At 40.5% G+C, this 14521-nt stretch overlaps 2 protein-coding genes across 2 annotated transcripts; both read left to right on the top strand.

Annotated features, from left to right (window-relative positions):
- The first annotated feature begins 1551 nt into the window (after positions 1–1551).
- LOC307248994 (insulin-like growth factor-binding protein 6) lies at positions 1552–3738 on the top strand. Its single transcript, XM_080025577.1, has 4 exons — positions 1552–1983; positions 2445–2473; positions 2589–2708; positions 2833–3738. Exons 1-4 carry the CDS (start codon positions 1641–1643, stop codon positions 2935–2937), a joined length of 597 nt encoding a protein of 198 aa, XP_079881703.1. The 5' UTR covers positions 1552–1640; the 3' UTR covers positions 2938–3738.
- A 1949-nt stretch (positions 3739–5687) lies between these two features.
- LOC307250080 (phosphatidylinositol 5-phosphate 4-kinase type-2 gamma-like) lies at positions 5688–12309 on the top strand (the record flags this gene model as incomplete). The annotated part of the gene is made up of 10 exons (XM_080027038.1): positions 5688–5837; positions 5988–6085; positions 7433–7529; positions 8389–8538; positions 9560–9706; positions 10507–10545; positions 11041–11154; positions 11261–11522; positions 12014–12117; positions 12229–12309. The coding sequence occupies 10 exons, from the start codon at positions 5688–5690 to the stop codon at positions 12307–12309; spliced, it is 1242 nt and encodes a 413-aa protein (XP_079883164.1).
- Positions 12310–14521: the final 2212 nt, after the last annotated feature.

Here is a 14521-nt window from a genome sequence, read left to right as displayed (position 1 = left end):
TAGATAGATAGATAGATAGATGGATAGATAGATAGATAGATAGATAGATAGATAGATAGATAGATAGATAGATAGATAGATAGATAGATAGATAGATAGATAGATAGATAGATAGATAGATAGATAGATAGATAGATAGATAGATAGATAGATAGATAGAAAGAAATAGTGTTTATTGTCATTGCATATGAAACACTGAATACCCTACTATAAATGATATGATCAGTGCAGCGATCTTTCTACTTTTACTTGAAATGTTGTCAGATCAAGCAGTCTTACCTCCTGGTGATAAAGTCAGGGGTTCATACTCTTTCTAGTCCTTGGTGTCTGTGTACGTTTGTAACTATACTGTCTTAAACTGCAGCATAAGCTGCATATTAATAATAAAAAGAGTTCCGGCTGTCCGATGTCTGAGATTGTGTCTTCTAATTGAATCTGTTTGTGACTCACAGACAGTGGAATCTGCAGGGCGGGACTTTTTAGCTTGTGGCTATTAATGTCTTAGTCATCCAACCTTGAGTGGCACTCCTTCAGCCTCTCAGTGTCCTCCTGAATCTTTAGCCCTGCAGTTACAGACTCCGTAACACGCCAAGTGAACTAAGTGTTTGTGGAGTGGTTGCTATTTAAAGGAATCAAAACAATGTTTAAAAACAAGCACGAAAAGTGTGGAAGTAGTTAAAAAACTTTTACCCCTGTAATTTTTCCTTAGGACCAGTTGGTTTATAAATATTGTACCTTACACCCACCATCATCACCATGAACTGCACAGTATTGTAGCAGAACGTGTATTAAAAACATTAATACTTGCAATTAATGTTGTATAGCCACGTTTGACTGATTGCATCATATTTAATAATATTGTGACGTGCTTTGTATGTAAAATCTGGAAAGTTAAAAGCATCTGCAACTGGCAGACAAAATATAATTGAGCAAAAGGTATACTATTGCTTGCAAGTATAGTAGCATCAATTCAAACTAGTTTTAAAAGTGTAGTATTACATTAAATGCAATACTTGAATAAATGTACTTGATTTATCCACAGGAGATGGATACACTTTTTCCTTATATTTTGTGCATTAACCCTTCTTCAGCAGTTTTAAAAAACATAGACAGTTAACTTTCTCGTCTGATCGTGTGCATGGTTACATGAAAGCAAAACATCCGTAAATAAATGGCCTTCTCTCGTGGCCGGGGAGAAGGCAGAGAAATGCAGTAGCGTGCGCAGCAATCGCTTGTGATTTATGCCGGTGTACGAAAACATTACTATCCTGCAAGATGACAGACAACAACTGGTATGAGCATGCGTGAGTGTGTATGTGTCAGAGAGACAAGGGGAAACGGGGTGTGCTCGGCCCTGTGGAAATAAGAGGGGAAAACTAACATTCTCCATCTCGTACCCTCCCATACCTTTCCCCGCCGGTTTGGCCTCTTTAAAAGCTGCTGCCAGTGCTGTCTGTCAGCCTCAGTATCTCTTTGTCTTGGCTTGAGGGGAATCACTTTACTAGTCCACCTTTTGACACACAGGCAAACTGCTTGTCTTATTGTGCAGTCTTAATTGCACAGAACTAAAAAAAAAAAGAGTAGTTTGTGAAGGAGACTGGACTGCTACCATTCTATCAGTGGACAACTTTCAGTGCAAGATGCTGCTGTATTTAAACATGGTGATGCTGCTCCTCCTGCAGACAGCTCAGTCCAGCCCAGTGCCGTTGACCACGCCGTCCAGGAGATGTCCCACCTGCACACCAGCAAAGTCCACACAGAGTCAGCAGCAGCAGCAGCAGCAGCCGCTTGTTGGTGATTTGAACTCCACCGCCTCTCTGACCGTGGGAGAACCGTGTGGGGTCTACAAGCTCAGCTGTGCCCCCGGTCTGCGCTGTGAACCTCGGGTGGATGAGCCCAGGCCCCTGCGTGCTCTGCTGGAGGGACGGGGAGTGTGCACCAACGTCAGCGCCGTCGGACAGACCCAAGATGCCCTCGCCGCAGGTAAGAGGTCCACACACTTTGTCCCCTGTGATTGAAACAGAAGAAGGGTTTCACTTGAGCGTTGGGTGCATGGTATAGGTGAGCAGTTTGCTGATTGAATTTTTCAGTTTTTAACAGTTTTTACTTCCTCACATTTCACATTCAATCAACATAAGCGTTCCATATGTCGTTCCTTTCCTGTAAAGTGATTGTGAGTTTGTAATAATCGAAGACAAGATTCAAACAGAACAACGCACCTGAGACATCAGTGCAAGGAGATATAGGGAAACATTCCATTGCTTTGTTTGTGAAGATGGGTTTTACTATGCATGTATTAGTTAACTATTACAAAAAAATATCATCTAAAAGTTTTTGAAGAGTTCACCATTATGAGAGGCGACCTCACAATGAAACAATATAAGTGTTGTTTGATTGAGACAGATGTTCACACACAGTGTTTTTCCGTTTCTCTTTGACCCTAGACCCAGCACCTACTGAGGATCCAAATGAGGTAAAAGTCCTAATTATCCATTATGTCCGTAATATTTCACAGAAACATAACCGTAGAGCTAGATGCAGTAGTCAGGCGTGCTCTTATTATGTCTGTTGATCTATGTGTCTTACAGCCTCCATGCCGTAGACTGCTGACTAACCTTATCAAGGGTCTTAATGCTCATTTATTCAACTCGCACTATGACATCTACATGCCCAACTGTGACAAGCGCGGTTTCTTCCGGAAGAAGCAGGTGAGTTTTGGAAAACAAAAACAAAGATGACTTATAGGAGATGGAAGTATTTTTTATTTTTATTTATATAAACGTGTTATTATAATTTTTATTTCTCTCTATTTGTTTGTCTGTGTTTGCTCAGTGCTGGTCGGCTCGAGGGAAGCAGCCTGGCAAGTGCTGGTGCGTGGATCAGAACGGCATGCCTGTCACCTCCAGGGCCAAACAGAAGGGCGGCCTCAGTTGTTAAGCAGAGGGGGCTGAAGCTTCACCATATACATATGAGATGAAGGTGAACCAACAGCCCAACTAAAGGAGCTCAACCAGTCTTGATTTGTTTTTCTATTCTCCACCACCTGACAGATAACAAGCTCTCTACCAGTGAGAAGATGCATCCAGAAAATAAGGTGCAACTCTGTCTCCTTGCGCCCCCTACTGAACATATCAGGACGGTATTGGTTAAGACATTCTTTTTTCATTCCTTTTAGTAGTAACCTAAATTGTCTCTAGCCCAATGACTCAAGAGAAACTACAGCAGTTTAAGCAATTTATAGTCACCATTTTTAAAGCCATTAATGTTACATATATATTTCATCCACCAAGTTTCAGGAACAATATGATTTGGATCGATGTATTTAATAATTATTTTTTTTTACTTTGAAACCACTGTAATTGTATAAGTGTAACTGCTGTACATACTCTCTAGATGTAATCCTATTTATGTTACCTTGAATATCATATTCTATTTAAGTTTATTTGAATAACTAATTTATCAGCGGTTGCCCATAAGAGCAGACACCTGAGGTACTATTTTAAAACTCCTAAGATCTCATATGCTGAATTGAATGGGGACGGTACAATTATGATTTTCTTCTTTGGCATTCATCAGGTTTAAGAAAGGTTAAGGCTGCCACTGACATTAATATTGCAAACATAAAGAGAGTTTTTATGGATGCTTTTGTGGCTTCTGGCACTTTGTAACTTTGTTTTGAAAAGTACTATGCAAATAAAGATTACTATTATTATTATTATTATTATTATTGTTATAAGTATGCGCTTTTAAAGAATGTTTTGTTACTTTTCTGAAATGTTTTGTTACTTTTCTTTGGCTCAAGAAGTAAAAGCTTTTAATCCTTGAAAACCAACATCACCGAGATGAAAAAGAAGACGAATATTTCCTTATTTTTATTTTAAGTTATTAAGTAATTTTCACATTTACATTATTAAATGTATTTTGAAATCAGACACAATAAGCTTGAGCATCTATGTTTTTCATCTCTCTATACATTTTGCATGTTTTTTTTTAATAGTCTGAGCACCCTGGTACTTTCTTTAACAAAAGTGATGTTGGCATTTTTTGTTTATGTAAGGATGTTTGTCATAGTTTGTCCACCTTGTTTAGATGAATTAAGTTATAAACACCTAATGACAATGACAGAATAATAAAAGGGTAACCTGGGGCCCCAACTACAGAAAGTCGTGATGTAGGTTACTCATGTTCCAAGCTCATTTTCTATCTTAAAGGGCAGCCTGTATGGTACTTTGTTTCACCACTACCATGTTTCATCAATAGGTGCTTCCAAGAAGTGCCCGTGTTAAAAGAAACAATAATTATCAAATAACGTGCAAACACATTCTGTTAAAAATGTGTCACACATTTAGCTTAGCTCAGTTGGTAGGGCGTCTCTTCACACTATCAATAAAGCATGAAAAATGCCCAAAAATATCTATAAACATTTTTTAAAAAAGTGTCACACATTGCATGCACGAGCAAAGATTACTCCTGCCTGTTTTTTCATTCCACTGATTGTAGATGATTGTGTTTCCAGTGTGGTGCCAAAAAGTGATCATCTGCCAAAAAGTGATTCCAGTCCCATTAGCTGCTTTATCAGGATTAAACAGTCATAATATTTTTGGGTGACTGTGGCTCAGTTGGTAGAGCGGGTCAGCCGATGATCAAAGGGTTGGAGGTTCGATCCCTGCCCTGCCACCTGTGTCATAGTTGTTGTGTCATTGGGCTAGACACTTCACCCACCTTGCCTCGTGTGAATGTCGATAGTTAGCCTGCTATCAGTGTATGAATGTGTGTGTGAATGGTAACGTGGGAAAGGGAAACAGGTCTCCCTTGCAAAAGAGTCTTCGGTCTCAATGGGATTTACCTGTATAAATAAAGGTAAAAAAAAAATGTGAATATTCATAGGCTAGAGTAGAGTAATGGCAACGATATGTCTTTTTAAAGCTCTACAGCTATAGTGCATAACTTCTGTTGCCCCCAAAAGGAATTCTGAGTTATTACAACAACACTGTTGGCACATCAACATAAGGTAAGCCTTCTGTGATCACGCATGGATTTGATCCCTTCTGCTGTAGGCTACATCCAGGTTTTTCCTTAACAGTGGAATCACCAACTGAAACATTTTGTAGGCACTTCTTGAGCTCCTAGGCCAGTGTCGGGGGTGACACAAGTGTGTAAGCCCTGCCATGAGAAACACAGAAACAGTTTTGTGGAGCTTATGGCTTAGTCAAATCTGTGTCAACTTGGCAATGGCTACCCGACATTCATTCATATTAAAAGTTACTCACTATAGCTTTAATTCATGCCTTGTACCCAAATAATCACAATCGCACTTGCAGCTTATCCTAGACCTATAGTGATAGGCCTATGTTATTTCTGCCTCAGAATGATACAATAACCCTCATGGATAATACTAACATTAAAGAGGGTTATGTGGGACAGATTAGAACCCCACCTGCTGAAATACCGTAGGCTTATTATCTGAAATCACTTTTTGGCAAAATATTGATCTTGGGACTCTGCACCTGCTTTGTTTCACTGCTGTTGCGCTGAGGTTACGTCAAACGTCTCGTGAGCAGGAGGTGTTGGGAATCCACGAGGCGGACTTCAGGCTACTTTACATACACAGGACGCCACGGATGACCGACAGCTAAAAGCCCAGTGCACTCACACACAAACACACAAGAGACTGACGTAAGAGCGCGATGTCTTCTCCCGGCGCCTCATCCAACCCCCTGTCCACTCTGGCGCCGAAAAGGAAGACGAAGAAGAAGCACTTTGTGCAACAGAAGGTGGAGGTGTTCCGTGCCAGTGACCCCGTGTTGAGCGTGCTGATGTGGGGAGTCAATCATTCGGTGGGTACGTGCCGTGCTTATATGCGTCTATAACATGTGTTTCTATTGGTCTGTGTGTGTGTGTGTGTGTGTGTGCGCGCGTGCGTGTGTGTGTGTGTGCGCGCGCGCGAGAATATGCTCATTAACTATTTATCCACTGTTCATGCGCAGATCAATGACCTGAGCCAGGTGCCTGTACCTGTCATGCTACTTCCAGACGACTTCAAAGCCAGCACCAAGATCAAAGTCAACAACCACCTCTTCAACAAGTAGGCCTGCTGTGCTCCACTCTCTGTCCTGCAGCCCTCCACTCCCTGTGATTTCTGTGGCTAGTATTGTGATTTATTTATTTGTTTCCCCTTGCTTATCGGAAAGTGCAACAATGTTTTTGTTCGACCCAAATAATACCTTTACAACCACCAGAACTCCACTTACAATAAAAGCAAACCTAGCCAAAAGAAAGAAAGAAAGAAAGAAAGAAAGAAAGAAAGAAAGAAAGAAAGAAAGAAAGAAAGAAAGAAAGAAAGAAAGAAAGAAAGAAAGAAAGAAACGATAGAGAGTATAATTGTCTGCGCTGTACAGCATTGTCGAGGCTACATTGATGATTGATTCATCAGAAAGTGTTGTGGGGCTTACAGAGGACGAGCGTCTGTCAGACAAAGAAACAGAGCCTGTTTCAAGAGATATTGATAACTTATGAAAGCTGTGCCGTACACCCTGTCTGCCTCGAGTTTCACTTTCCATACCGATGGAGTCTTAAGAAAAAAAACTTGAGTGGCTTTCAATAATCCTTTAATCCATTGAGGAATCCAGGTTGTGTAAAGACTTATAAACAGAAGAAGTAGGAAGAACAATAAAATGTGTTTTTCTCACATTCACGTGACTGCCATCGGTGTTTGAGTGTATGTATAAAATGTGTATTGTGAAGCGCCTTGTGACCCTGGTCTGTGAAGGGCGCTATATAAATAAAGCTTACTTACTTACGTGCTGTTGCTCTAGGGAGATTACTATTGAAGTGTCTTTTGGTGTTTACAAGTGAGAAACTGCTTGAAAAGAAATCAGTCAAATAGTGTTAACACAACCAATGCTGCTATTGTCAATTTGGACGATTGAGAAGCTGGCAGACTCCGTTTGAAACACACGGAATTCATGTTTTTTTATGGCTTTATGGAACACACACGTATTTAGTGTAACTTAATACAAAAACAATTTGTAATTGGTTACTATCTCTGAATAGAATCCATTCCTGGGATTGTATCACTATAGAAACAGCAGCACGAAACAGCAGCAGGCATTTATTCATGTTATCCTTTGATCACATGGTTGCTTTTGTTCTCTGAGATCTTATATTTTCTCTGTATTATTAAAGAGGACAAATGGAGAGAAAGAAACTGGAACCAAAAACATTTAGTGACGATGATGATGATGATGATGATGATGATGATGATGATGATGGTGATGATGTCTATTTCCCATTAAACCTAATTATCTGAATGAGTGGACATGTTTTAATTTGTTTCTTGAATCAGTGGTGTGCAGCTGTCAGTCAAGCACAGCTGTCACAACAGATAAAGCTTGATTCTTCTCATTTCATGTATGTTTTTTTTTCTTCCCAGAGAGAATCTTCCAGGACAGTTCAAATTCAAAGACTACTGTCCGCAGGTGTTCAGAAACCTGCGGGAGCACTTTGGGATTGAGGACGAAGATTTCCAGGTAGGAATATAAAACTAAATCTTTATCAATAAGTAGTGCAAAAAAAACAATTTTTCCTGTTGTTTTTTTTTTTACAGAATAAGGGAGGTATGAAAAACAGAGACCCAGACTTTCCCTAACACAGAATGTCCAAGGTTTATATTATCTTTGAAACCCAGACACTTATCTGCATGTATTGATCTCCTCCCTTCTAAATTTGCATTTTCTTTGTGTGCTTATTTGCATCTGCCAGGTGGCACACCGAGTCATATCACCTGTTGCTCTGCCCAGTACACATTTGCTTAGCGCACAATTACTATGTGAGTCATGCTGTCTGTGCTGATAAAAGTCGTATTGCTGCTGCACATCTGTGTCCATCAGCACAAAATACAGCTTTTTTGTTCCATCATGCACACTAACACAAATATGCTTGATCTCTAGAGATGTCCTGTCTGTTTGCGTTATAAGTTGTGTTAAAAAGACCTACTTCACCGGTGGAAATATGAAGGTGTGTTGAACTCTGAGATCCTATACTGTGCAAGATTGTTTGGAAATCGGTTCGTCCTATCCTGAGAAAAGGCAGAAAGAGTGTTTTATGGTCTCACTGTCTATAACCCTACATTTTCCCATGTGTGACATCACACATGGGAACATGTAGGGTTAGGATAACAGGACAGCTGGGCCAAGGGAAGACTGAGTGAAGACTGAGGGAAGAAAAACCTCATTCATTATATCATAATAGAGATGTTACAGTGATTGAATGCCGGTTCCAGTTGGGTGAAGTATTCCTTTAAGGGGAAAAGCTCTTATAACAGGACTCCAGTGTAGTTGATGGAAATGGTTTCACGGGGTCGATGTCATTCCTCTGCTTCACCAACAGGTGTCTCTGGCCCGCAGTCCACCGCTCAAAGACGAGGACGGGCAGAGTGGGGGTCTGCTGCTGACATCATATGACCGCACACTGGTCGTTAAAGAAATCTCCAGCGAAGAGGTGGAGGAAATGCACCACATCCTCTCCAAGTATCACCAGGTACATACCAACACAGGGCCCAAAAGCTTATCAACTTCTGATCCGAGGTTTGAATGTCCCTTCAACAGTGAGCAAAACCCTCACGTTTAACCCTCATTTCGGTTAGATGATCTACTTTTTGATTTGTGATCAACTCCAAATATTACATTAGTCCTTTTTATCCCTTGTCTTTAATAAACCAAGAGAAAGTGTGCTTTTCTTTGTGATAACCCTGGTTGCCATGGCAAAGGTTTTACAACATCAAAGCTGGAAGATGAAGGTGTGAATTTCAAACAGTCGTGACTATTTCTGTTCCTGCAGAAAACTGATAGGAGAGCTGATTTAATGACACGTAGGACATATTACTGAACAGAGAATAATATTTGACTTTGTATGTTTCAGAGCAGACATTTTGATTTGTCCTGATAGGAAAAGCACAGGTCTTACTAATCACATTGACAAGGGCTCAGTTCCTTTCAAGTTTCCCAGTATCCAATGACAGTAATCCATTATGAACAATGCCAGGACATTGAAAACTGTGGTAGCTAAGTGGAAATCAGCCATATTTAATAATGTGATGGGTTACAACTGTACTTTTAACAACTGTAAACTGTTAACAAGTCACTGAAAAAGACCACAAAGTGGTCAAATGTAATTGTGTTTACATTTTGTGTTACTCAACAAAACACATTCAACATAAATTAGAGGTGATTATTTTTGCTGTGTTGACAATCTTCTTCCCTGATTATTGGCAAGTTACTGGCACTTGTATATCAGAGGAATCAATCAAACCCTTTGTCTTGACTGCCTGTATGTATGGCATCACCGGCATGTTTGCACAGCGATACAAAAAAACAGGACTGAGTCAGTGAGAGACAGAAAACCAGTCCAGATCTGATTAGAGGAGTATTCAAGCAAAAGACATCCACACTTCCACATCCACCTCTTTAAGCACTGCTCCGTGCCACTGGGCTTATGTGCCTCTGCCTTTATTTTCCCATCATTCACTGTCTCTTTTTACTGCTGTTCTCTCTCTCTATAGCATATCGTCACGTGCCACGGCAACACACTGCTGCCTCAGTTCCTGGCCATGTACAGAGTGAGCGTGGAGAGCGAGGACACCTACCTCTTAGTTATGAGGAACATGTTCAGCCACAGATTGGTTGTACACAGGAAGTACGACCTCAAGGTAAATCCTGGATTGGAGGCGTGAAGCTACACAATGGATTCAGAGGCTGCATTAAGTAGGCCTACATACATCTTATTGTCACCATTTTTAGTTTGGCCTCAACTCAGTTTGTCATTTGCCTGTATGGTTCATTTGTAAGGGAAGAGCATGTGAGAACATTCAGAGGCTCTAACTTGAAAAACACATATCGCATAATTGTTCACACTTTAATGCTGGGGATTATTAGTAACGCGTAACCCAAAATCCCCTCGGTATAGCAAGCAGACGGTTGCATTCATGGCCATCAGTGTGTAAGAGGACACATTCCCTGCGTTCTGAATCGCATACTCTTTCTTTTTTCTATTCTACATACTACATCTGACGATAAAATAACCTAGTTAGGATGCAGTAGGCATACAATTGGGACATACTTTTACTTATTTAATTCATCATAACATTATACCTTGCCGCTTTTATATCCGTCGCATCCCTATTTGTTTTTATATGGAGGCTCCGTCGATGTGACGTCACTTCAGGTGCGCACTGGATTATGGGTCAGAATCGCCCAAATAGCATGCTGTTTTCAACACTAAAAATCTCTGCAGGATGTAGTAGACATCCGGGTCTTTCTAACCATCCTAAATCTGGCCACAAGAATCGGGACATCCTAAATATTTTTTTCTACCATACTAAATAGTAGAAAGTATGCGATTTGGAACGCAGGGTGACTTTCAGGGTCTCGTGATTGATACAAATGAGCCAAGATAACAGTTCTAGCTATGTGAATGTCTGGTTTATGTTGTATTTTGTATTTTTCTCAGGGGTCCTTGGTGTCTCGTGAAGCAAGTTTCAAAGAGAAGGTGAGATCAAATCCAGCTCTAGTCTAATAACTCTTCGTTCTTACTATAATGATGCAGTCAGGTTTTGTTTTCACGAGTGTTGTCTTGGATAGTTAAATAAGCAGCTGGCTATAGGATAAGTCATTAACTTCTAACCTGGTACTGTCCTGCTCAAATTAAATTTACTCAGACTCATTGAAAAGATGATGAATGATTTCCTCGGGCCCGAAAAGGGAAAAAGAAAATTCTAAAGCCATAAATGTGTAATTCCATAGGTGAGCTTCCATACGCTCTTGACAATGCTGAATCCATACATTTCCCATTACATAGGCATACTGTTTTCACCAGCTGATTCCCCTCGAAGAGCAAAATCACTGTCACTTCTAAAATTGCTGGAATACCCCTTTAACAACCCCCTGAAACAGTTCAATGCTTTGATTTCATAAAAATAAAAAATAAAACTCATGGTCACTTCCATGCTAAATTAACAATGGCTGACCGTCACTCTCATTGCAGGTGAAGGAGCTTCCCACTTACAAAGACGTCGACTTCAGGAATAAAATGCAAAAAGTGCACGTGAGCGAAGAGGAGAAGCAGAAGATCATGGAGAAGTTCAACAGGGATATTGAGGTGAGGGAGAAAAAAAAACACTTTGTCGACTATAAAAGCAGCCGTTTTAGCCTTCCTCTGACATCGTTTGCGTGTCGTCTGTCTCTCCCCCCCTTTTTTGCTACAGTTTCTGGAACATATCCGGGTGATGGACTACAGCCTGTTGCTGGGCATTCACGATGTGGAGCGGGCGGAGAGGGAGGAGGAAGAGGAGGAGGAGATGGAGTCCTCCTGTGACGAGGAAGAGTCAGAGGATGAGAACAGCCTGGCTCCAGCTCTACACTCCACTTCACCTGAAGGCATCAGCGGCTACATGAACTCCTTCAAAGCCATGGGGCCCGGGGAGTTTGACCCCTATGTGGATGTGTACGCTATTCACAGCGCCGTAGGTGAGTCCTCAACCGTCCCTGCATTCCAAATGGCATACTGTTTCTTTTTTTCTATTCTACATACTACATCTGACCATGAAAATAATGTAGTTAGCATGCAGTATGCTACAATGGGACATACTTTTACTTATTTATTTCATCATAACATTGCGCTTTGATCTTGCCTCTTGCTTTTATATCTGTCACATCCCCGTTTTTTTTTCATACGGAGGCTCCGTCAATGTGACGTCACTTCCGGTGCGCACTGGATTGTGGGTCAGAATACTTGTTTTCAACACTAAAAATCTCGGCCTCATCCGGGTATTTTTAAGCATGCAAAATCTGACCACAAGAATTGGGACATCCTAAAAACAAAAATCAACCATACTAAATAGCAGATGGGGTATTGGAACGCAGCCCTAATATATTGGTGGGCTGCAGCTGATAATTTAGCAGATTATGATCAATATATTACTCACCAAAATGCTGCATATCCCTCCCATCCCGTGTAGGTGCACCCCACAGAGAGGTGTATTTTATGGGTCTGATTGACGTGCTGACGCAGTATGACACCAAGAAGAAAGCCGCTCACGCCGCCAAGGCTGTCAAACACAGGGTAAAGGGAACAATGCACAGTTTTTTTCTAGATCTTCATCCTACAGAGTTGAAAGTATTGCTTTGATTTTCAGTTATCTCTGATGGTTCTGCGATTGTGTGTGTTTTGCAGGCGGGAGCAGAAATCTCAACGGTTCATCCAGAGCAGTACGCCAAACGTTTCCGGGAGTTCATCGCTAAGATCTTTGCCTAGTTTAAGGATGAAGGATTCAACTACTTCAAATGAGTCTTATTATGCAAAACAATCTTGAATCAAAATCAAGAAGCACTGACGTTTTTACTGCTCATTTCTAATTGATGTGACCTCTGTTTAATGATGTACTGAAACATAGGCTTTGTATTTATTTTTGAAGAAGAACTGGGATTTGCAGACAGGAGGAAAAGTCTTCTTGGCCAAAATGTGTTAAAGAAAATCATCTGAGGTGGTAAACGTAAACATGAATGTATTTTTGTCTATTTGACAGCAGGGGATGGAGTTAATAGAGAAAAACAAAATGTTCTCATCACAATCATTGTAGGTGTGACAAGATTTCCCCTCAATGGAGGTGTAAACCGCTGATGCTTAGGACACAGTGAAAAAGGCAATAAACTTGGCAAACTATAGTGTCTCAATTAGCCTAGGAGCAATACAATGTTCATTTTCTCTCAGTCGGATCTTCTATGGAAATGTTGCTGTCTTTAAAATAAACAACACTTACGTAACAATGTGAATGAGCACTAGCGGGTAAATACTGCACAAATACAGATAGCCTCCATTTCTGGAGAAAAAAAAATTTTGAATGAAAAAAATCTGGCAGGTAATTATTCCATAAACATGTAAAGCCATTGCGAATCTTGTGTCGTGATATTATGATTACGAGCCATTGAAACCTATTTTCAACAAAGAGTAAACAGACATACCAGACTGGCTCTTTTTTTAGATTGTGCTTGATGACACAAGCTCCATCTGAAAGGCAGCGTAGCACACACATTTTTAAACTGTTAGTTGATCAGAGATTCTTTTGGTGAGGCTAGGAATGTAGAATGAAATTTGGAGCTTGTGATCCAGCCTAACGTTGCATCACTTATTTTTAACTTTGAATGATATTAATGCGTAACGACATAATGTGCCCCCTGGAGTAAAGAATTCAAAGGAATCACAAAGCTCAGATCAGTGTAATTATATCGAGTAGATACGAGGGGGAAGCATAACGTGTGATTCATGGCATCCTAACCGTATACGTGTTCATCTCAAATGTTATTCTCAGTGGTAAAGCTTTTATTTTTGTCCTTATTTAGTCCCCCTTCCCGTGTCCCAGTCCTCCTGGCATATAATACCCAAATCTCCTAAGATTTTAATGAGGATTTCACTTTTAAAAGCTGAGTGAACAAACAGCTTTTCCTATATTTAACCTGCACTGCTGGCAAACTGTTCAAAACAAATAGCTTGTGAAGATGCTTATCCCAGTTCCGAGTTGACTTTCGGTCTTGTCTTGTCCATTTTTTTGTTAAAATCTTCAGTTTTATTGGTGCAACCACATTTAGAAAACCACTAGTCTGAAACTAGCTGGTAGTTTCTAGGAATTGAGGAAGGACTTTACACACAAACCTAGTGAAGTATTTACAGACGGCTTGTGCAGTAGTAAACACTTAACCATAACTAACACAAACACAAGTAAACGTTTCTTAATAAGAACAACTGCAGCCGATGAGTTTTTGCTTTGAGTGCTACACACTAAATATCATCCCGTCAACAAAGAAGGCATTTTAGAAGTGTTTTTGGGGGTGAACTGCTCCTTTATGATGCATTCCAACCTTATATTTTTGGATATTTCAGTGACGTTCCTAAACACCAAACCAACACCAGTCATTGTGTTTGTTATGTCACTTCTGTCTCTTCTGTTTGTCATTGCTCTGAAAGTCTAACCATGCACCCCAGAGACAGTATTGGGTATAGAAAATGAGTCCATGTCTTCGACCTAGAAAGAAGTAGGTCAGAGGCAGTAGGGGGCCTTTTAACAAGAGCTGGTTTGATCCAGAAAATCACACGTTCAAAAATACTAGCTGAGTCTTACAATTTATGGCCACTGGCTACTGCCTTCACCTGTTCAGAAAACAGCCCTTCTGGAAAAATGAACCCTCGGAGCAGCAGCATATGTGATGCAATGCAAACACACTGCACGATGCTCTCGGCTGCTGAAGCCTCTCTCAACCCTTATGAACGGCTGTTTTCTATTGTGACGCAGCTGGAAATTGAGGAAATAATTCAAAGAAAAGTTAAGGGGTTTTCTATGAGCGCAGGCACAGAAAAACACTCCAGAACACCACAGCGTAGGCAGTAGCCTTAATGTATTGATGAGTAATGCTCTATGAGTCATAGCATGAGTAAAAAAATACAAATGGAGAGAGTTGCTTACATCACAGAC

Source organism: Ammodytes marinus, assembly GCF_949987685.1.
Source record: "Ammodytes marinus genome assembly, chromosome: 4".
In the NCBI taxonomy this organism is placed as follows: Eukaryota; Metazoa; Chordata; class Actinopteri; order Uranoscopiformes; family Ammodytidae; genus Ammodytes; species Ammodytes marinus.
The sequence above is the reverse complement of the archived record's forward strand: the minus strand, read 5'-3'. Positions and strand labels throughout refer to the sequence as shown.